Here is a 22553-nt window from a genome sequence, read left to right as displayed (position 1 = left end):
ATGTGTCCGTTCTCCATCAGCCGTCCTTCATCCCAGCCTCTGTTTAAATAACTGACTTTGTGAAGCAGAAAAAAACTGGACTCAGGAGGAAATGAGGTCAGAGCGGTGAGTGAGAGTCAGAAAGTGGGAAGTGGCTGAGCCGCAGTGTGGACTACATCTACTTCCCTTCATGAAGTCCAGCTTCCCCTCGCAGGGTCCGGCTCCGTCTCTCACACACACACACACACACACACACACACACACACACACACACACACACTGAGCCTCAGGTCTGAGCAGCTGAGATTTCCACAGATTTTACTCATCACGGTCATTACTACACACACCGACTGCACAGTAACACACTATCACACTTATTACTGTAAACTATGATTATGTAATTATATCATATCCTGAACCATCGTCTTATACAGTCACACCTGAGTCTGGGGGACAGTCACACCTGAGTCTGGGGGACAGTCACACCTGAGTCTGGGGGACAGATACACCTGAGTCTGGGGGACAGTCACACCTGAGTCTGGGGGACAGTCACACCTGAGTCTGGGGGACAGATACACCTGAGTCTGGGGGACAGTCACACCTGAGTCTGGGGGACAGATACAGCTGAGTCTGGGGGACAGTCACACCTGAGTCTGGGGGACAGATACAGCTGAGTCTGGGGGACAGATACAGCTGAGTCTGGGGGACAGTCACACCTGAGTCTGGGGGACAGTCACACCTGAGTCTGGGGGACAGATACAGCTGAGTCCATTCTCGTCTTTTTCCTGCTGCAGTCAGAAAGTGAAGGATCAGAGTTGTGGATCATTAGTGATGAACAGCACTCGGTGAAGAAGGTGAGACAAAAGCTACTCAAATACACACACACACACACACACACACACACACACACACGGGCCCAGAGGCTGGCTGTTACACTGCTGTGTGTAGTGTTTCCTGGTGTGTAGACGAGGGGGGACAGAGTGAATGTGCAGTGCGGATGTTTCTGTCGGCGAGTCCTTCCTGCACCAACCCATTCATCCAGGACAGAAATAACCTCCCCACCAGCTTCACTCTCCAGGACACCAGGAAATTCTTATTTTTTCTTTACCCAGCAGCCACCGGGGCCGGTCCACCTCCGACTGCAGCCGCCGCTTCCACGGGTTTAACAGCTGAGCTCGTGTTCAAACGGACAGATGCTCCAGATGTTGGTCTGGTTACTGAGCCTGTTTCTGTTCACACCTCTGAACATCTGCCATGAAAAACAATCACTGGATGTAACTGTAAAATATTCTGAGCTGTTTTTACTGTTTGTTCTACACTTTTTTCTCATCATCATATTTTCAACAACAACAGGTTTTTAATGAAAGTATGTGTGAGTCGTCTTCAGCAGCACCTGAGAGCTGCTGACGTAACCGAGACCGCTCGCATCAATCAGGACACACTGGCTGCCCAAAGACAGACAAAGACACAGCAGAACTGCACAGAGGACAGAATCCGTCACGTCTTCATGACGAGGTCTGTGGGACAGGAGGAACATCTGACACAGGTAAACTATATAACCTGCATCTGAAGCAGTTCACCTGCCGGGCCAGCAGAGGACACACTTCACTATTAGTGTCCTGCTGATCGATCAGTAAACTAAGCTAATCAATACAAATGGAGGAGGACAGTTGCTGATCAGATGATCACGACACCAAAGCAACACAAAGGACAATCAGACATTCAACAGACAGACGAACTGTACGCGAAGGGTACGGAGACCAGTGGCTCTGTTCAGGACACAACAGGACAGACACCAGCGTGGACACCACGTGGGAAAATGTAATGAACGAATGAAACAGTCTGACAGATCCAATCACATTAAGATTAATACCAGTTAATATTAACACCAGGTGGAGACTAACCTCTGACCCCTACATTCTTAAGACAACTCCAAATATTCATTTTCATCAAAGGAGAGAAAAATGAAGCCAAAGGCTGTCCCATCAGGACACAGCAGAGACTGGTTCAGTCCACCAGTCGTCTCACTGGAGAGAGTGAGGCTGAAAACAATGCGTCAGTGACCAGCAGACAGAGACAGGAAGTCAGAGACGAAACACGAGAGACCTGAGATCAAAAGACAGAACAAGAAAATGAAAGACAGGGAAAGAGAAAAGAGGAGGAACAAATATAGAGAAAGACAGAAGGAAAGAGTCAGAGGCAGACTGTTATTTTCCAGGGTGTGTCAGTCAGCTCTCATTCATCAGACTGAAACCACAACAACCAAAGCAGCAACACACTGCACACACACTGACACACACTGCACACACTGACACACACACACTGACAGACACTGCACACACACTGACACACACACACTGACACACACACACTGCACACACACTGACAGACACTGCACACACACTGACACACACTGCACACACACTGACACACACACACACACACACACTGACAGACACTGCACACACACTGACAGACACTGCACACACACTGACACACACACACTGACACACACACACTGCACACACACTGACAGACACTGCACACACACACACACACACTGACAGACACTGCACACACACTGACACACACTGCACACACACTGCACACACACACTGACACACACACACTGCACACACACTGACAGACACTGCACACACACTGACACACTCTGACACACACACGGACACACACTGACACACACTGACACACACTGCACACACACACTGACACACACACACACACTGCACACACACTGACACACACTGACACACACTGCACACACACTGACACACACTGCACACACACACACACACACACACACACACACACACACACACACTGACAGACACTGCACACACACACACACACACACACACACACACACTGGCAGACACTGCACACACACACACACACTGCACACACACACTGACACACACACTGCACACACACTGACACACACACACACTGCACACACACTGACAGACACTGCACACACACACACACACACACACACACACACACACACACACACACTGCACACACACTGCACACACACACTGCACACACACTGCACACACACACACACACACTGACAGACACTGCACACACACTGACACACACTGGCACACACACTGACACACACACTAACACACACACTGCACACACACTGACACACACTGCACACACACTGACAGACACTGCACACACACTGACACACACACTGACAGACACTGCACACACACTGACACACACACTGCACACACACTGACACACACTGACACACACTGCACACACACTGACAGACACTGCACACACACTGACACACACACTGACAGACACTGCACACACACTGACACACACACTGCACACACACTGACACACACTGACACACACTGACACACACACTGACACACACACGGACACACAACTGCAGCACGACCGATGTAAAAACCTGGAGAGGAGACGTCGTCGCGTTTGTCCCCTTTGTCCCGTTCTACAGAAGAACTCTAGTGTTCTTCATGTTCTTATCCAGAACAGAGTCCAACCCTCAGTGTGTCCGTCCGTCCGTCCCTCAGCACCTTCCGTCCTCTGCCTGTGGCTCTCAGCTCTGAGCCCATGGATTCAAAAACGCCTCACAGATACACAGTTTGAGTCTAATGCCACAGAAAACCCTGGAAAACAGAACGTTCTGATGGATGTTTGATCTCACAGAGCCGATGCATCGACAGGACTGGGATACGACCCTGACATCCAGTGAGCGCTTCCTGTGAACGGGGTAAACATGTTCCAGTCAGGCCTCACTGTGAAACCAGTGCTTGATCTATAATTGATGCTCAGTGGAAAAGTTAGAACAGCAAACTTCCTCCAAACTCCAGAGGAGACCCTCTGCAGAAACGTCTGGACTCGCTGAAAAACACAGGAAGGTTCATTATGCATTCTGTTTTAAGTGATGCAGAGCAAAGCCTCAGAGCAAAGCCCACTTACTGCTGAGTCAGATCACACCCAACCCCCACCCAACCCAGAAACCCATCGGGTCGTCGGGCTGCTATCACAGGCTCGTGGTAAAAGTCAGAGTCGCTCAGCTCTGATAAGATGCTGATTCCTCCCTGAACATATCACAGCTGTGTCCCAGCTCCGCTCCTCACATCTCTCCTTCATTTCTTTAATCACTCGACACTGGAAAACTGGGTGGGACCTTCTGGGACGGGGACAAACTAAACTGGTCTTAATCCTACTTGAAGGGATTATTACACATGTGAGTGGGCTCCAGCTCAGAATATGGAAAACAACAATAAATAAAAATATTTCACCACGATTCTACAAGTGACAGCATCACCAGGTGACTTAGTCCCATACAACACCTGAGCACCTGCGTCCAACAGTTCAGGGACTGAAAGTCCTGTACAGTCCCAGACTCAATCTTAAGACCCAGACCCAGACTCAGACCCAGACTCAGTCCCAGACTCAGACTCAGACCCAGACCCAGACCCAGACTCAGACCCAGACCCAGACTCAGTCCCAGACTCAGTCCCAGACCCAGACTCAGACCCAGACCCAGACTCAGTCCCACTCAGTCCCAGACCCAGACCCAGACTCAGTCCCAGACTCAGACTCAGACTCAGACCCAGACCCACACTCAGTCCCAGACCCAGACTCAGTCCCAGACTCAGACTCAGACCCAGACCCAGACCCAGACCCAGACTCAGTCCCAGACTCAGTCCCAGACCCAGACCCAGACTCAGTCCCAGACCCAGACTCAGTCCCAGACTCAGACTCAGACCCAGACTCAGTCCCAGACTCAGACTCAGACCCAGACCCAGACTCAGTCCCAGACTCAGACCCAGACTCAGTCCCAGACCCAGACTCAGTCCCAGACTCAGACCCAGACCCAGACTCAGACTCAGTCCCAGACTCAGTCCCAGACCCAGTCCCAGACTCAGTCCCAGACTCAGTCCCAGACTCAGACTCAGACCCACACTCAGTCCCAGACCCAGACTCAGTCCCAGACTCAGACTCAGACCCACACTCAGTCCCAGACCCAGACTCAGTCCCAGACTCAGACCCAGACTCAGACCCAGACTCAGTCCCAGACCCAGACTCAGTCCCAGACTCAGACCCAGACCCAGACCCAGACCCAGACCCAGACTCAGACCCAGATTCAGTCCCAGACCCAGACTCAGACCCAGACCCAGACTCAGTCCCAGACCCAGACTCAGTCCCAGACTCAGACTCAGACTCAGACCCAGACTCAGTCCCAGACTCAGTCCCAGACTCAGACTCAGACCCAGACTCAGACCCAGACTCAGTCCCAGACCCAGACTCAGTCCCAGACTCAGACTCAGACCCAGACTCAGACCCAGACTCAGTCCCAGACCCAGACCCAGACTCAGTCCCAGACTCAGACTCAGACCCAGACTCAGACTCAGTCCCAGACTCAGACCCAGACTCAGTCCCAGACCCAGACTCAGACCCAGACTCAGACCCAGACCCAGACCCAGACTCAGACCCAGACTCAGACCCAGACTCAGTCCCAGACTCAGACTCAGACCCAGACTCAGTCCCAGACTCAGACTCAGACCCAGACTCAGACCCAGACCCAGTCCCAGACCCAGACTCAGTCCCAGACTCAGACCCAGACTCAGTCCCAGACTCAGACCCAGACTCAGTCCCAGACTCAGTCCCAGACTCAGACCCAGACCCAGACTCAGACTCAGACCCAGACCCAGACCCAGACTCAGACTCAGACCTGTCCTGACTCAGTCCTCATAAAGACAAACACTCTACATCAAACTGTTGAGTAATTAAAGAAACAGAGAGTAAACATCACACAGGCTGTTTTCGTTTCGGAGCCTCTGAAACAACATTTAGAACATCACAGTGAATCCAGACTGATGGAGCAGTCTAAGGTTTCTGCAGGTTTTACATGACAGGAGGATGTGCTGTGATACCGGACGCAGAAAACACACACCTCCGTCCTCTTCCTTCCTCCACGTGCTGTGAATAAATCACCCTGACATGTTTTTATTGATAAAATATCTCTGAGTCCACAGATGCCGCCTGACACGAGAGCGAGCTGCAGCAGATCAGCAGGTTCCTCTGCAGGTCAGCATTTACAACAAAACATCTGCTGTTTGTTTCTAAAACTGCAAAAGAGAAAATCCTGACGTCTGGACTGAAAGAGAGAGGAACAGACAGACGAGAAATACGAAGCAGGGTTCAGAATATCCGGGGCTCTGAGAGACAGAAAGGTCCAGATCAGCAGCTGATGCGCAGATATCCGGACTTCTAGTCCAAAAACACTGGACCCCACATTTCCCATCATGCAACTGGGTCCTGTCTTTCATTAGTGCCCCTCTGCCTGACAAACAGTGACCATCTCCAAACCCCACAGCAACTGAGAAAACTCCATCTGATGAAGGCCAAGAAATGTGCCTGAAAGCTCCAGAGCTTGTAACACAGGCTTTCTGCTTCCTATTGTCTCAGTGTTTTACTGTTTGAATCTGTTATCCTGTTCATCAACTCAATATTGATTGGCAACTGTTCTGATAATCAATGGAGACGTTTCAGACTGAAAATAAAAACCTGGTTTTCTCTGTTTTATTTCACAGGAAACTGAATCATCGTTTTAGATGACATCACCTGGGACAGGTGAGAAACCTCCCACCAAACTAATAATCAATTAACCAAGAAAATAATCAGAAGATTAATCGATAATGAAAATGACTCTTCGTCACAGCACTAAATGGAACCTTATCAAATCTAATCTGTTGTGCCAAACCTCCACAGTCCACGCTGAGCTTCTTCACACCTGCCTCCTGTCTGACAGGACCTGCAGACCGAGTGTGAGATGACTCACCTGTACACAGCTGGGTAGGGCGGGGCATATAGGTACCTGTCCTCCAGAGCCCCACCCCCCCAGCACAGCAGGTAGCTCGCCATGACGATGGGGCCCCGCCCACTCTACCACCCGGCCTGTGATGTCGGCGGGCAACAACATTCACATCAATACCTCTGATCTGAGAGGAGGCGTTACCGAGGCAAACGGAACGACATCATTAAGCGTTAATCTGATGACGTCATAAAAGCAGAGGTGTGGACATCATGTTGTGTGACCTGTCCGTCAGTGTCCTCGTGTTTCAGCCAGACTCTCAGTGTGTTTCCTCCTTTGAAAACCGTCCGGCGGCAGCAGCAGAAGCAGCAGCAGCGTCTCCTCCTCTGATCCGTCTCCTTTGTGTCCTCCTCCTTCCTCTCTGTGACTTTTCCTCTTCACTACTCTGTCAGCTCCTTCCTCCTCCTCCTCCGGTTTCTTTCTTCCACACTTTAAAATCCTCACCGCCGGCTTTTCACCCAACAACTTCAACACACAACTTTCTCTTTCTCCTCTCAGTCGGATCCTCTCCTCCCTCCCCTCGTCTAACAAGTGGGTTATTTTCCTCCACTGAGGGGAAGGAGGTATGTGTTTCCTCCCGTTTGACCCGGGACGCCCCTCCTCCTCCTCCTCCTCCTCCTCCCTCTGTCCTCTCCTTCCCTCTTCCTCTCTTTGTCTCCTCTAAACCTTCCTTTCAGTCCATCGACCTTCCTGGAGCTTTGTATCTGACTCTTTTCCAGCAGCTCAGAAAACCTCAGTTTGTCTTTCACAAACTTTAACAGTTTACTGTCAAACTGTTTTAATTAGTAAAACAACAGACAGTGGACACAGGTTGACAGAAATACCAACGTGAATTAAATCCTGACTTTGAAAATGATAAAACACTGAAGTTGTAGCTGATGTGGAGAATCTGAAAACCTGAACTTACAAAACTCTTAAAACTTGTTTTTACCTACGAACTTATTTTTGACTACATTCCTGTTAATAACAGTATGAACTGCTTATTGCTCAGTTATACCTGTAATCTCTGATTAGTCACTGTTCATCTTGTTAATCACAGCTTGTTGAAGCTTCTTGTATAAAATTAGTTTTTTTTATCCACAGAAAACAAACAGTGGCTGCTTGTAAAGAACATGTATCACTGATCGCACTCAGAAACCACAGGAAAGTCTGAATGCTTTAAACCAGCAGCCAACTGAGTGAAAGCAGGTCAGAGGTCAGAGGTCACAACACGCAGACAACAGATGGAAAAGATCCACATGAATGAGGAGGAGGAGGAAGGGGGGGTGGGAGGGGGGGAGGATTTAGTGAAAAGATTTCAGAGTTTGTGTTCAGGGAGTGTCTCTGGTTTTCTGACAGGAGTGGGAGGTCTTTCATTTCCATCCCATCTCTGAAACACTGGCTGAATGAATCCATCTGGAATTTTGTGTGTGTGTGTGTGTGTGTGTGTGTGTGTGTGTGTGTTGGGTGGAGTCTCTTTACAGTGAATGGGAAGCAGCAGCAGCTGCCTCAGTCTGGGTGAGATCCTGTTTTTCATTTCCAAGTTTGAATTCTCTGAAACTTAAGTTCAATTTGTCTTCTACTGGAAACAATAAAGTTTGTATTTGAATTTGAATTCCATGTGTCCACACCCAGTCGCGGGGGTGGGCCGAGGCCAAAAGGAAAACAGCGAACTCCTCCAGACTGAAGCACAGAAACCTGCGAGCAGCAGAAATGTGTGAATGTGTTCACGAGCTGAGAGATTTTAAAAATGATGCAGCTTCACAGCATCTGAAAACACCAGGAGCTGGAAACTGAGCTTTTAAACATCAGATCGTTTCTAACTTCACCCTGATCCAAACACACGAAGCTGCTGAGAAAAGCTCGGCTTAAAGGACGGAAGGTTTTCCTCCCTCTGATACAGTTTCACTGCAGCTCTCTACTGTGAGACAGCTTCTTGTGTTACAGAGAGATCTCTGCTGTATTTATGGGATGCGAAAAATGTAATCGGTTCTTTAAACAGAGACTGAAACCCCCCTGATGTTTCTGTGAGTCCGTGCTGGATAAGATGCCAACAGAGGAGACTGTTCCCTGAGGTGAGCTGATAATAATGAGATGCTGACTCATTGTTAAATACAGACTTCACAGTGTGTGTAATAGCAGAGCAGCAGAGACCAGCTGAGCCTCAGCCTGTGATGAGCGGTCTGCTGCAGCTCTGACTGCACAGCTGGTTTGGCGTCCTGGTGTTTCAGAGGACCGGGACTCATCATGTGACCACTGCCGTTTGGTTAAAAGTAAAAATAACCACGTAGAGTCAAACCAGAACTGATCACCAGATCACCAGAGACCAGATCCAGAAGAACACGTCGTCCTGGAACCGGGAGCCACGAGCTGTCTCTCAGTCCAGTCTCTAAGTGTTTTGGACGGATCAGCAGTTTAAACCACAGCAGAAACCACAGTATGAAAGACGGACAGAAAAACCAACCAATGACTGTTTCACTGTAAAGTCCTGTTCAGCAGAATCACAGCCCGTTAGCTGCAGCAGCCAATAACACAAGAACGTTGTTCAACATGCAGCAGCATGCTCACAGTTACAGAGAGGGAAGCTGACCACCGCCATCAAGTTACGCTGCTGTCACAGGGAACGAGGAAGTTCAGGACTAATGTCGACAGTCCAACATGTCCATCGTCCTCTGAAGAGAAACTCAGCCTCTCCTCTCCAGGTAAACCCAGACAGACCCTGGACCCTGCACCCAGAACTGAACGGGACTTTAGTCTCCAACCATGGAGGCAGCTGTAACCATGGTAACTGTACACAACAACCATGGAGGCAGCTGTAACCATGGTAACTGTACACAACAACCATGGAGGCAGCTGTAGCATGAAGTAGCTTAGACATAAAAATAGCAGGAAAAAAAAAACTGAATAAAACTTTTCCATCAAAAGTCCAAAACTAAATCAAGGTCAGGGGCCAAAATGAACAACTGGCTGTAAAGTGGTTCTATACAGAACTACAAAGGTACTGCTGGGAAACAAGTGTTGGTCATGTGACCTGCAGCCTCTCTTCCTGCCAATGTCAGAACCAGGTGCTGAACCGTAGCACCTCTTCTTTTCTTTTTCTATTTTAAACGCTGACATCTCTCGCTCCAAGACGTTAATCTGCCGTTACCATGGCCACCGCAGCCGGGCTGGCCGGGCTCCACGTGTGATTGGCTGCCTGACAGAAAGGACCAGGTACAACAACGACAACACCACGGAGAGGACGGATCAGGAAGACTGCAGGGACAGAACAGGTCTGATAAAGCCTAGAGGTCAGAGACGTGTCATATGTGAGGAGGTCAGGTATAAGAAGGTTGTGTTTAGTCTGGCTGTTGTGTGTAAGTCTGCGTGGTGTGTGCCAGTCGACCCAGCGTTTGTGTGTCCATCAGGTCCCGGCTCTTTCCCCGCTCACGTATCTCTAATTACATAAACACATAATTAGTAACAACTGACTGAATAAGGTTTTCTGAGCTGAAGGAGGGAGACACTGTCCCGCCCTGTCCTGATCTGTCCCTGATGTTCACGTGAGTAAAACTGAAGGACTCAGTCTGAACTTTGACTCCCTGCAGTTTGATAAATACAGGTCCTGATGTTTAGGGCTGTAAAATGTAACTGACTGAAACATTTCATAAAAAAATAAAACACTGATGAATTCTTTTTCTGATCTCTGCCCTCTTCAGTCGTCTGAAATGAAAACTGTAGCTGAATATCTGATACTGAGCTCTGTCCACAAACAAACTAAAAATATCTGAGGAACGTTTCTCAGCGTGTTTCCGACAGAAAACGTCTCAGCAAAGAAGAATTCCCGTCCTGTTTCCAGCAGGTTTTACAGGGACTGTTCGGGATGAACCCGCCGCCATCTTCTCTCATAAACACCACAACCCGCCCGAAACTCACAGTACAAGGCCGCCCTCTTACCCACCTACGCAGGATGGTGTGTGTTTGTGAGTGTTTGAGTGTGTGTGTGTGCTCAACTACACGTCAGACACACTATAATTAAACTCATGTGTTGTCTCACAGCCTGGGCGTTCAGTACAGTCAAATCCTCACACACATGTATTTATAAACACACGCACACACACACACAGTTTAAACCTTTTAAAGACTGGACAAAATGTTCCCTCTCAAAAATCTGCTTAGAAACACTGAAGCAGTGAGACCTCACTTTCCTTCAGCCAATAAATGTCTTTATTTTCAAAATCACCAAACACACCCGGTGATAATGAGGACCACACAAACCGTCCTCACTTCTCTACCATGTCCCCACTCCTGAGGTCATAAACTCACACTGGTCCTCACAAAGACAGAGACTCACAGAGCAAAGCGAACACTGACTGTAACCACATCACGCCTCTCTGCTTCCATCATGTGGCCGATCCACGTTACTGCAGCAGTGTTTTCACTGGTTTGTATCTGAAATAAATGGTGGTAGAAATAAAAGCGTGGCACTCACACAGGGACTGATCACACAGTGATCAGTTCCACTGCAACTAACCACATCCAGTATGAACCGGAGGAACATGTGAGGCCTTTCCATGTGTGAGAGGAACGTGGAGATTTTAGTAACACTTGAAAAATCCTGACTGTGTGAACACGATGAAGACAACAACCGCGTCACCAACACAGCCACAAAGACAGTTTTCAGCTTTTCCTCCTTTTAAACATTCAGAATCAGGAAAACTTTATTAATCTATGAATCTATAAATCTTTCATTCATACTGTCGCTTCTTCAGTTATGAATATTTAATGGTACGAATTAAGACTTGAAAGCAGGTTTTTTCTGCCCGTGGTTATTATTAGTGCTAAATTAGCTTTTAGAACAGATTTTGTCTGAGGGTCTAACTCTAACCCTTTACCTGGCAGGTTATGCAGCTTTGTCCACAGGTGGGATCAAGAAAAACTCTGTGGCGATGTACAAGAAGCTTCAGAAATAAACAGAGAGGAACAGTAAAGCGTCCTCAGCCTGGACCTGAGCCATCAGCTCTGACTCACCGGGGGCCGCTGTGGAGGGAGGGGGCAGAGCTGGCCTTTCGGAAGCTGTCTTTGAGGATGGAACGACGCCAAGAATCCTTCTCCGACCTGGACCGGACCGGTGGGCCGGAGTCGTCTTTGGAACCACCTCGGAGCCCGGCCCCCGAGGCACTGAGGGTGATTTCAGAGCGAGACGTCTCCGAGGGGCCGGAGGGATCCGGACGGGCCAGCGGGGCAAAGCTCAGCTCAATGATCTGCTTGGCGCTGTCGCAGATCTGACTCTGAACACACAAGAACAGTCTCACCTCCTGCAGTCACCCAGGACATATCGGTGTGATGCGTCTGGTTATTTTCTCCTACCTGGATCTCTGGGGTGAGGGTTGGCAGGTCGAAGGTGAACACAGACGTGGATCCAGATGTCAGCAGGTCGACACTGTCCAAGCTGCTGTACGAGGTGCCTTTGGCTCGGTGAGACTCCATGATGCTTTCAAAATGGCGGCTGAAGGAGTCCAGGTTGCTGTCGGAGGGTCGGCGGGGGCTGCCCACGGAGATTGGAGACTTGAGGCCGCCGTGGGTTTCAGAAGACGCCTCCAAGGGCCTGAGAAAGGAAACGAACAGCAAAACGTCAGAGACGGTTAAGACAACCTCCGTGGTCTGGACGTGAGAGTGCAGGTTAACTGACTGGCATTAAGATTATAAATCAACAAACTGTCGATTCATGATTTCTTTCCTCGTAATAGGAAGAAATACGTCATTTGATAAAAATCTGAAAGATATAAAATTGTAAAAGTTTGAACCAGGAATCAGAGGAGATCAGCTGATCCTCGCACAGAACAGTCAGTTTTATTCAAACTGGTCTAAATATCACTGAACACTTGCACGTGGAGGACACTCCTCCACGTGCATCGTTACTGCTGTTACTGTGTTAATGAGTGTGGTGTGTGCCCTCTCACCCCTTCAGCAGCAGACTGAACACCTCGTCCTCCTCTTTGGCGGCTCTCTGTCTCTGTTTGTCTCCCTGCATCCTGACACTGGCCCAGCTAACCACTCCTTCTTCCTCCTCCTCCTCCTCTTCCTCCTCCTCCTCCTCCTCATCTCCCTCCTTCCCTCCACCCGTCCGGGGTTTCGGGGAGGCGTCAGCGGGGCTGAGGCTGGAGTTTCTCAGGACGCTGTGATTACTCCTGAAGGCTGAGTTCGCCTCCACCTCCTCTGCTGCCTCCGCCGCTGCCCGCATCACCTATACAGCAACAATCAATATTAATCATACTTGGCCATTAAGATGTTTTCAGATGAGATGAAACCAGGTGAAACCAGATCACCTCGTCCAGGTCGGTCTCCCTGTAGCAGCGCAGCGGCACAGCGTCCAGATCTGTTTCAGAGTACTTAATGGTCCGGCGGATGATGCCCGTCTTGGGGTTGGTGCCTCGGGGGACGGGGGTCACCAGCTCCACCTCGATCTGCCGCACTTCGTGATGCGACAACTTTTGACCCTCTCTGTCCCGCCCCCTCCTCTGATTGGCTGGCTTCAGATGGAGGGAGGAGGGAGGGGTGGGGCTGGGCGAGCCGCTGGTCGGAGGCGTTGTGGACGCGGCGTCTGCTGGACAGAAGCGTATTACAGCTTATGACAAATTCAGTTATGAGTCTGAAATCCTACATGTCTTGGTTGTTGGACTGATGAAACCAGGCGAGCCGGGGGGGGTGACACGACACCTTTTTCATTAATGCAGAAAATAAATTTGTGATTCGACTCTAAAAGTGTTTCACATTTTGGTCTACAACATAAATGACACATGTTTATATCTGATCTCTGTCCCCTGAGGCCCTGATGATATCTGGAATGACTTACTAATATAATAAAACTGTAAAGGTACGATCTGGACTGCTTTCAGGTTCACATTTCCACAGCCAGCAGATTCCAAGCACTTCAAATAAAAAAAAAGGTTCTGGTTCACTGGTGTCACAAAAACATGCTAAATAAAGAACAGGAAGTGAGTAGTGGTGTGTAGTAATACGTGTGAGTAGAGCTGTGAGCCCTGTTTCAGCTGATGGTAAGCTTCGGCTAATTGGCTTAGAAGCAGACCGGGAGCTCCTGAAGCTGCTTGTTTACTTCACTGACTGAAGAAACGATACAAGAACCTGCTGAAAGGCAGAAGCAATGGAGCCAAAGATAAATCAAACTAAATGTAATGAGTGAAAGGTTTTAACTGCAGCTGGAAGTATTACAGCTGAAAATCAAAAAAGAGCAAAAATAAACCAAACCTGAACATCATCAACGATCACTGTGTCTGTGAGGAATTATCCTAACAATATCCACTTTAATCTGCTTCATGGTTTTTTGTTATATCCAGTTCTTTTTACACATTGCTCACTTGCACACCAAAAAACAAAATGATGCAAAAACAAATATGAAAACAGATCAAAACAACCCTCAGCAGCTTCTACAGCACCTTTACTACAGCGGCTCTCCTCTGTCGGGCCTCCAAACAGGAACTCCCACTTGGCTCGAGCGATCTTCTGTGATCGTGAGGACGGAGTCGTCGCAGAGCCGCTGTCCGACTGCAGGAGCAGGAGAAACAGTCCTGTGATGAAGTAATGTGTTTCTAATTCTGAAGGAAACAGAGTTAAATGTGATTTAAAAAGTCCAAGTCAGAGCATCAGAGGGAATTAAAAATCAGAAATTAAAAATTCGATTTATCTGTTTCACTTTAGATTTGATATTTTATCACATTTAACACTTTTTCAGTGGTTTGTGAGAAACAGGAGAGAGCGTCTGAAAGTTCATCAGTGTTTGTTATTGACAAGCTCTGATCTGGATTAAACAAAACATTCACTGGAAACTACTTTGAAAGTCAATTAATCATTTCAGTCATTTTTCAAGCAAAAATTGCAAAAAGCAGTTTAGTCCAACTTCAGTGTCAGGATCTAACACGTTTCTTTCTCATAGTAAATTGGACTGTTGAATAAAACAAGCCACTGAAGCAGGTCGCCTCACACGACATTATCTTACCTAATTTTTTCGACGGAACAATTAATGAATTGAAATAATAATCGGCAAATTAAACAGTAATGAAAATAATCGTTTGTTGCAGCCCTTCAGTCTTTTTTTTACAGTTTACATTTCTATTTTACTGTGAAAGAAACAAACATTTTTATTTTAAATTTTTAAATAAAAATGTAGGACTGTGCATCTTCACAGCACCTGAATATTCCAGAGAGAATCACACTACAGGCAAAAACTAAATGAAAACATATGAAAATGAAATACAGGTTATACTGTTAGTTTGTGTTAATGACTCATTTGGCTGAAAAAACAATGTTCCGGAGCAACCGATGCCTTGTTTTCACCTTTTTGTTTTGGTTCTGTTTTTGAGTCTGAGCCACAGAGCTGCTATCGAAGCCTCGTCAGACCTGTAGTTGTTAAAGGCTATAAAAATAATCAGTTTATTATCTTTGCTAAGTGAACGAGTGACCGGCACAGCCGCAGATACTCACTGATCTTAGATAAACAGAAACTAACTGAGCGGTGACGACGGACTTTGGCTTTCTGTGATATATTTATTGTTCAACGTGACGTGATGGGAGGACTCAGTGTTCAGCTCTGCAGACAGACAACCTCACCCACTCACACAAGACCACTCAGACTGAAATCACACAGGGTCTGGCTGTATTTACATACAACCGAACCCTCATTATCCTCCTGTCCAGCCGACCTGTATCCCAGAGCCGGTGTCCACTGTGTCATAGCTGGACTGGCTCGAAGTTTCGGGAAACAGACTGTCGTTTCTGTCCAGCTGGGAACTGTCTCCCATGCTGCCTGTCACCCCGCTGGAGCTCTGAGAAGACGTCCCAGCGGCCCCGCTGTGATCCGGAGCCTCCTCTCCCTGATCCCTGGAAGCACCTACGACCGACCTCTGGCTCCCCTGCACGGACATCTTAACTCCTTTGTCTTCTCTGTCCATCCTATGATTCTCCTCTTTGCTTGGAGGGTAAACTCGAGATGCTGACAGTCTGTACTCTTCTTCACAGAGTTTGCCCCCGTCCTGGGCTAGTCCAGTCTCTCTCCACTCCTGGTGCCTGGAGGTCCAGCTCAGGGGCAAAGCTTCTGTGTTCTGGCTGAAGAGAAGTCTCCTGGAGAGTTCAGGGCTGTCCCTGGATGATCCATCAAAGATGTGACCATACTGCCTTCGCTCCAATCCAGGTGATTTGCGGTCTCCGGTGTACTGTGGTGGCTGGTAGCGGTGCAGAGAGGACATGTCTTTATTAGCTGATGAACTCCGTTGTTGCCGTGGGTCTAAAATTGGCGACTGAGAAGCGGCAGCTAGGTGCAACCTAGCTGGTGACGTTGGACATACTGGTGAAGAGAGGACAGTCTGGGACACGAGGGGTAAGACACGTCCTGGTCTGGTTTGAGGCATCAGTTTGTCTGTTTTCCATCTGTGGCTCTGGTTGTCCACCGGCAGAGGTTCAGGGGAGTTTTGCCCTTGAAGAGAAGTGTATGGCTGGGATTCTCTTAGGAATGACCCGTCCATCTTGGGACTCTCTGACCTCTGTGACTCAGCTTGCGAAGGTGTTGGAGAGGGAGTCCGTCTGCCTGCAAAAACAGTGGACAGTTTGGTAGCCTCCACAGCTAACTTACAGGCCACTTCTGCATTTGAGGATGGGGCGACACTTCTCCTGCCACTGGTGGGGCTGACTGCATCACTGGCTCTGCTACTGCAGCGTGACAGTCTGTAGTGACTCTTGTTGGATACGTTTGAGTTATCGTTAGCATTGTGTTGTATATTGTCTGTAGCATTATGACTGGTGTTGGTGATGTTAGCATTATAGCTACTATTACCACTGTGTTGGGAGTTCCCAGCCCTAGACTGGTTGCTGGTGGGGAATGTGCTAGTCGGGATCTCATGCTGTATGTCTGTGGGTCTCCCCGCAGGTAAAGGTGGATGAAATTTGTTGGACAACCTGGGGCTCTCATCCCCCACCCATGGCCTCTGCTGACTGTGGGGCACGCCGTGTGAGCGAAGTGCTGACGCTGGAGACACGGACTGGGAGGAGAATGCAGTGTGGGCACACAGGTGGTCAGAGGCAGGGCTTCTGGGTAGCCCATTCACAGAACTACGGGAGATTCCCTTGTCCAGCTCCAAGAGCTGGGCCTTGGATGGCAGGGTGAGGGTGCTGCGGGGCAGGACAGGAGACCCCCCCCAGGACCGGCAGCGAGGGGGCTGGTTGTGCCGTGGCAGGGTGGGGCTACAGTTTTCTGGGCCAAGACCAGCAAATCGTCGCCTCAGTTCTGGGGTTCCAAACTCCTCCAAGGCTTTGCAGGTGGCATCCCTGGCTACCGAATCCAGAGTAGCCCTCGGCAGGTAAGGCGAGCCCTGTGGGGACTGATTCCGAGACAGGTAGGAGTGGTTGGGGTACGGGTCTCCCTCTGCTGGCTGACCATTGTACCACACTGGGTCACTCAGACGTTTCCGGAGGTGGGCAGGCAACAGCTGCCCCTCCATTCTGTTAAGAGGATTATCCAACTCACTTTGGCACACAGAAGTACGCCTGCTGCTCATGCTCTGAACATTAGCTTTCTCTATGTAGCCAAAGGTTACCACAGATGTCTTGCCCTCCTCACCCCCCATCCCTGGGACCTCATAGGATCTATGGTTGTTTGTGGGTGTGGAGGGTACAGTCAGCCTCCCTGAGGATGTAGAGGATGGGGAGATAAGAACCCTTCCCTGGTAGGGATCCGTATCAGAGGAACGGGTGTGTCCCAGTGAGCCATGCTGGCCTGGACTGGTCATTCCAGGTGCAAGGACCTGAAGTAACTGACCAAAACTGTCATACAGCGTATCCTGCTGATGGAACTGGCTGGGAGATCCTGTTGCATCTGGGTTTTGGAGTTGGAAGCTGACCGAGTGCCTAGAGGCGGACTTTGAACGGGACAGGCTGTGGTTCCCACCTCGAGTGTGATTCTGAGCGACTGGGGAAAGATCAGGACTGTGGTTGGGACTGGATTGGGTGGAGCTCCTCTGGGAGTGAGGAAGGATGTCCGGGCACTGAAGCATCAAGTGACCAGTCCCATCATCTCTTCGTCCCAGTGCCTTCCCTTCCTCCTCAGCAACAGACCTCACCTCAACATACAGGTGGAGGACTTTACCTGCCTGAGACATGCTGACAACTCAGTCACCTAAAAGTCCTGATGTTCCTGAGGGCCTTTGCCGTTTGAGCTAAGGCTCCCTCGACTTCCTGGTACCCCTCAAAGTGCTCATCAAAAGTCTTTGATGAGGGTCAGAAGCAGGACTAGAGTATCAGGTCTATCCTCCACCTGCTCATCAGCTCTTCGACCTGCAGCAGGAAGCAGAAACAGAGACAAAGTTAACGTTATGTCGTTTATTCTCTACAGTCACAACATTTCATCCAAAACAGAAAAGAAAACAAAAGGAAGTAACTTGGATTTACAGAGGAACAGATCTACAGCTTCCTCCTGCCCAAGTTCTGTACTCTGAATCCTAAACTCCTTCAGAAGGCTGTTTTTTCTTTCTCTCTCTCACACACACACTTTCAAACATACGTCCAAACTCATAACCATTCATGTTCAGGTTCTGATGTACACTGAGAAGGCTCTAGTGATCCCTGAAGATTTAGTAGTAGTCCTTTAGGAGAATCTAAGAGTCCTTACGAGCTCTAGTGATTGTTAAAGAAGTTCTTAGGACATTCTAATGGCCACTGAGGATATTCTAGTAATCCTTCAAGAGGTTCTAGTGTTTATTTTAGGGGTCATTTAGGTGGCTGAACTGTGATGTGTTACTGTTTCCCACCACCATTAACAAAACACCAAATGAGGATATAAATCAGACCACCCTGTGGTGATCAGAGACTTGGAGAATATAAGACAAAGATCACTGAAGCGGTTTCAGGAGGTTCTGGTCCTTTGCTGTTCTGGTCCTCAGCCTTTCAGACCACTCGTGTCCTTTCCCTGTGATAAGGTTAAAGACTGTGGTAATTACACATCCATTCATGTCCTTGGCCATCCTCCAACATGGCGGCAGGAACATGTGGGCCAGCAGGCGCCAAGTGACACATGTGAGTTTGATTCTTCTATTAATAGATGAGGGAAAGCAGCTTGGAGGGTGCTCAGGTGTGAACTGTCTGATGTGCAGTTTACACCAACAGACATCTTTCCTCACAGTCAAGCCGTCAGTCTGAATTGAATATTTTTGACTTAATGTTTTACTCTTTGGTCAGAGAGTGCTGTCTGATTCTGAAATAGTATATTCTTTGTTCCATTTACTGTGTTATGTCTGTTACTGGTTGGTTGTGGTTCCCATTTATGTCTGTTTTTTAATTCCAGATTTCACAGTCAATCTGCAGCCGTCGTCCTCCGTGTGAGGAGGAGAAATTCAGCTGGACTGATGGAAGTCAGCGGTTTGGATCACGAGGATAGTCTGAAGTCACATGAAAGCACAAGAGGCTGCAGGAAATCCAACACAACCACACACAGTCAGGAGAGCAGGAAAAGATAAGACGGAGAGATCTGATCTCTGAGCTCCGGGCCGACAGTCAGGATCTTAGAAAAACTGAAGTAATGCAAACTGAAACTTCAACAGTTTAAACTTCACCTAATTTCAGCTGCTATACACTGCTGATACTACACCTGCCCCCCAGCTCCTGACAGCTCTCACACATCAAACCAGTTCAGTGCTTCAACTTCAACTTACATACTTTTAACTATCTTCTTTCATTTGATAAAAGTTTCCGTGTGAAACATCTTTCATCTGAATATCTGCGCTTCATGTGAACTGCATGTGCCCGATAATTATTCCTGAACGTGATAAACTGCATCTGCAACACAGAAACATCGACCGAGCCAGAAACACAACACCGGCCGTAACACAACCTCAGGTTTGTATTTCAATCCATGACAACAACAGGCATCTGCTGCAGTTTGTTCCATCATCTGCACAAACACACACAGTGTGTCTCTGTTACTGAGCTGCACCTGATTTTCTCCACTGGTCACGATAACAAACTGACCTGGGATTTGTTTTTAACTGCAGGACTGATGTTCCAGTCTGTGGTGTGATCAGGGACAGTCCTGACAGAGACCGCAGGCTCAGGACATAAAGGACGGAAGTGTCTCAGTTGTTATTACAACTGTGACGTGTTGAGTTGTGAATAGTTTCATGACATAAAACCAATTTCAGTCCCGTTTTCATCAGCAAAACACATTTAACTGCTCAGTGCATCAGTGTCTGAAGTCAGAAATGTTTCCTGAGGCAGATTAAAGAATCGTAAAAAACAAGTTTTCACCTCACTGAACAAAACTCAACCTATGATGTCGCTGGGAAACTGAAATGAGGGAGGAAACACCTGAGCAGGTGTGGTTACATGTTGGGAAATTTGATTTGGTCCTTCATGACCTCTGAGCAGAAATCTAAACGAACTGGGACCAGTGTCCCTGCTGGAGGACCATGCTCTGTGTCCACTTATTCAGCCTTTTTGACAGAATGTGGGATTTTTAATATGAAAGACAAATTATATAAATACACACTGTTATATAAAACACTGCAGGCCACATCAGGCCTGCTTCTGTCAGAAGAATGTTCCACCGTGGACCTTTTCAAAGAAATGTCAGCTTTCAATTCTCCATGGAAAAGACGACTTACACACGTCTCTTGATAATTATCATTCAGATTGAATCCTTTATGAAATGGACACAGGGACAGAGTGACCTAATCAAAGGGAGGTGTTCTCTCCTGCAGAGTAATGTGAGAGGAAGAAAACAGCGTTTACTGAATCAGCCTCCTGCTGCTCAGACATCCGTCCTCATCACTGTCACAGTCACTTTAATCTGAAGACATTTAAAGGTCCCACATTTTAACAGCTTCACTTCTGTCCTCAGTGTGTGTCCAGTAAACTCCTGTGTAACAGTGGTAACAGAAAACAGTGCTGATTTGATTTTCCCTCCTTTCTGAGGACGTCTCTCTGTCCCAGACACAGTGCCAGGCAGGAGTAACCGACCGTTTGGAGTCCTGGGAACCCGGAGGAGCCCTTTTTATGTTTTAACCAATACGCTGTAAGGATGAACGCAGACCTGCGGTCCACTCAGCAGGATTCAGAGTTCTGATTCGCTGACAGAAAACAGGTTGGTTCTCAGTGTGACCTGGACCCAGAGAGGCAGCAGAAAACAGATGAATCAACCAGTTAAAAACGATTTCAGTAAATTTCAGTTCAGCCCATTACATGATGAGGAGCTTCCACGTCTCCTGCACACACAGCCCAGGGTCACACCTGTCACACCTGTCACACCTGTGGCAAATAACATCACCCACCTGCCCACAACCACAAGAAACACTGGTCTAACTAACGCTGCTGTCGACAGCAGAGAAGAGCCGAAGCTGTCGTCCTGTGTGCGTCTGCGAAGAGTCTCAGAGCTCAGACAGACTCTGGGCTCTGTGCAGACACTTTCTACAAAATCACTGTCAAACGCACAAAGTTGTGCGTCACTGCTATGATTTTATTTATCGAGGTAATTACTGGGACTAAAGATGTATATGAGCCCAGCTGCAGTTAATCTGATCTGCATAAGATCTGATGCCAGGATGTTTCCACACATGATGCACATCTGGAACATATTGGAGTGTGTGTGTGTGTGTGTGTGTGTGTGACAGTGTGTGGAGACAGAAATCTGGATTCAGACTTTCAGTTTTCATCTGTCATAAATGAAACCAAACAAGAAAGTTGTCGACTGACGAGTGAAAAACGAAGCTCAGAAGAAACATGTGACCACAGCGGCCATAGATCTGTGACTGTGCTGTGACGGTGCACACAGGAGCTTTAAATCACAGCGAGGCTGAACCTGAGTATCTGAACCTGCCCAGAGCAGAGAGGGGACAGATCCCAGCACACGGGAAACACAAACACTTCCTGTTTACTCTGAAGAACCCGCCGAAGGTTCAGGGGCAAAGTGTGTGATTCACACTTCACCTGTAAACACCTGTGTTTCCCTGACTTTGTCTCTGTCGTTTCAGTAACACTGACAGCACACACACACACACACACACAGTGTACAGTACTGATGCTGACACACATCTGTTCAGCTCATAGAGGCAACACTATTTTTCACTATTAATTTGCAGCCAATCAGATAATCAATTAACCAGGTTAACCATCAGGTGTACGTCCTGTCCCAGACGGGAGAAGTCTGTCCTGTAGATGTTCGCTCTGCTCTCTGACTCCATCTCTCCTTCGTCCACTTCATCCTCATGTTTCCAACTAAGCTTTATTTCATCAGTTTTACTAAATGAAGTGTGATTAAAAACACTGAGAACGGAGTGAGAAGCAGCGGACGGTACAAAGCTTTACCTGAAGCTGAACTCTGCCCTCACAGTTTACAGCCACACAGCTGAACTCCACCAAACCGAGCACGCACAGGTGAAGTGCTTCTTCCAGCACCTCGGCTCAGCTGGTTCAGCTGTGAGCTGCAGCAGGAACAGATCTTTATTTAGAGCCTCAGATCTGACGCTGAGAAAACGAAAGCAGCGAGCGCGGCGAACATTCCTGAGACGCTGTGGCTCTGCAGGTGGCGTGTGTCCCTGCACACGCACTCACACTGATAAGCACAGTTAGCCCTACTTTTCCTGGACTCTGCTAATAGGATTCCCCCAACACTCACTCCTCCTCCCCCCTCCCAGCATGCACTGCTCAATCCACCAACACACACTTA

At 48.3% G+C, this 22553-nt stretch overlaps 1 protein-coding gene across 7 annotated transcripts in view; it reads right to left on the bottom strand.

The window, feature by feature from the left end:
- LOC121189528 (PH and SEC7 domain-containing protein 1-like) overlaps positions 1-22553 on the bottom strand; it is a 40089-nt gene that overhangs the window by 13555 nt on the left and 3981 nt on the right. For 3 of the 7 annotated variants that reach the window (XR_005894898.1, XM_041049722.1, XM_041049724.1), the window contains exons 1-6: positions 15550-18029; positions 14287-14395; positions 13159-13436; positions 12793-13076; positions 12200-12437; positions 11861-12120 (exon numbers count right to left, since the gene is read on the bottom strand). Coding sequence is in view for 6 of the 7 variants with exons in the window: in XM_041049722.1 (XP_040905656.1) it covers positions 11861-12120; positions 12200-12437; positions 12793-13076; positions 13159-13436; positions 14287-14395; positions 15550-17997 (3617 nt within the window). In the remaining variant the exon portion in view is untranslated. Of the gene's footprint in view, positions 1-11860; positions 12121-12199; positions 12438-12792; positions 13077-13158; positions 13437-14286; positions 14396-15549; positions 18030-22553 lie in introns of those variants that run through there. The other 4 variants (XM_041049725.1, XM_041049727.1, XM_041049723.1 and 1 more) reach the window with 3 other exon arrangements.

This window comes from Toxotes jaculatrix, chromosome 11 (genome assembly GCF_017976425.1).
Source record: "Toxotes jaculatrix isolate fToxJac2 chromosome 11, fToxJac2.pri, whole genome shotgun sequence".
NCBI classification, from domain to species: Eukaryota; Metazoa; Chordata; class Actinopteri; family Toxotidae; genus Toxotes; species Toxotes jaculatrix.
The sequence above is the reverse complement of the archived record's forward strand: the minus strand, read 5'-3'. Positions and strand labels throughout refer to the sequence as shown.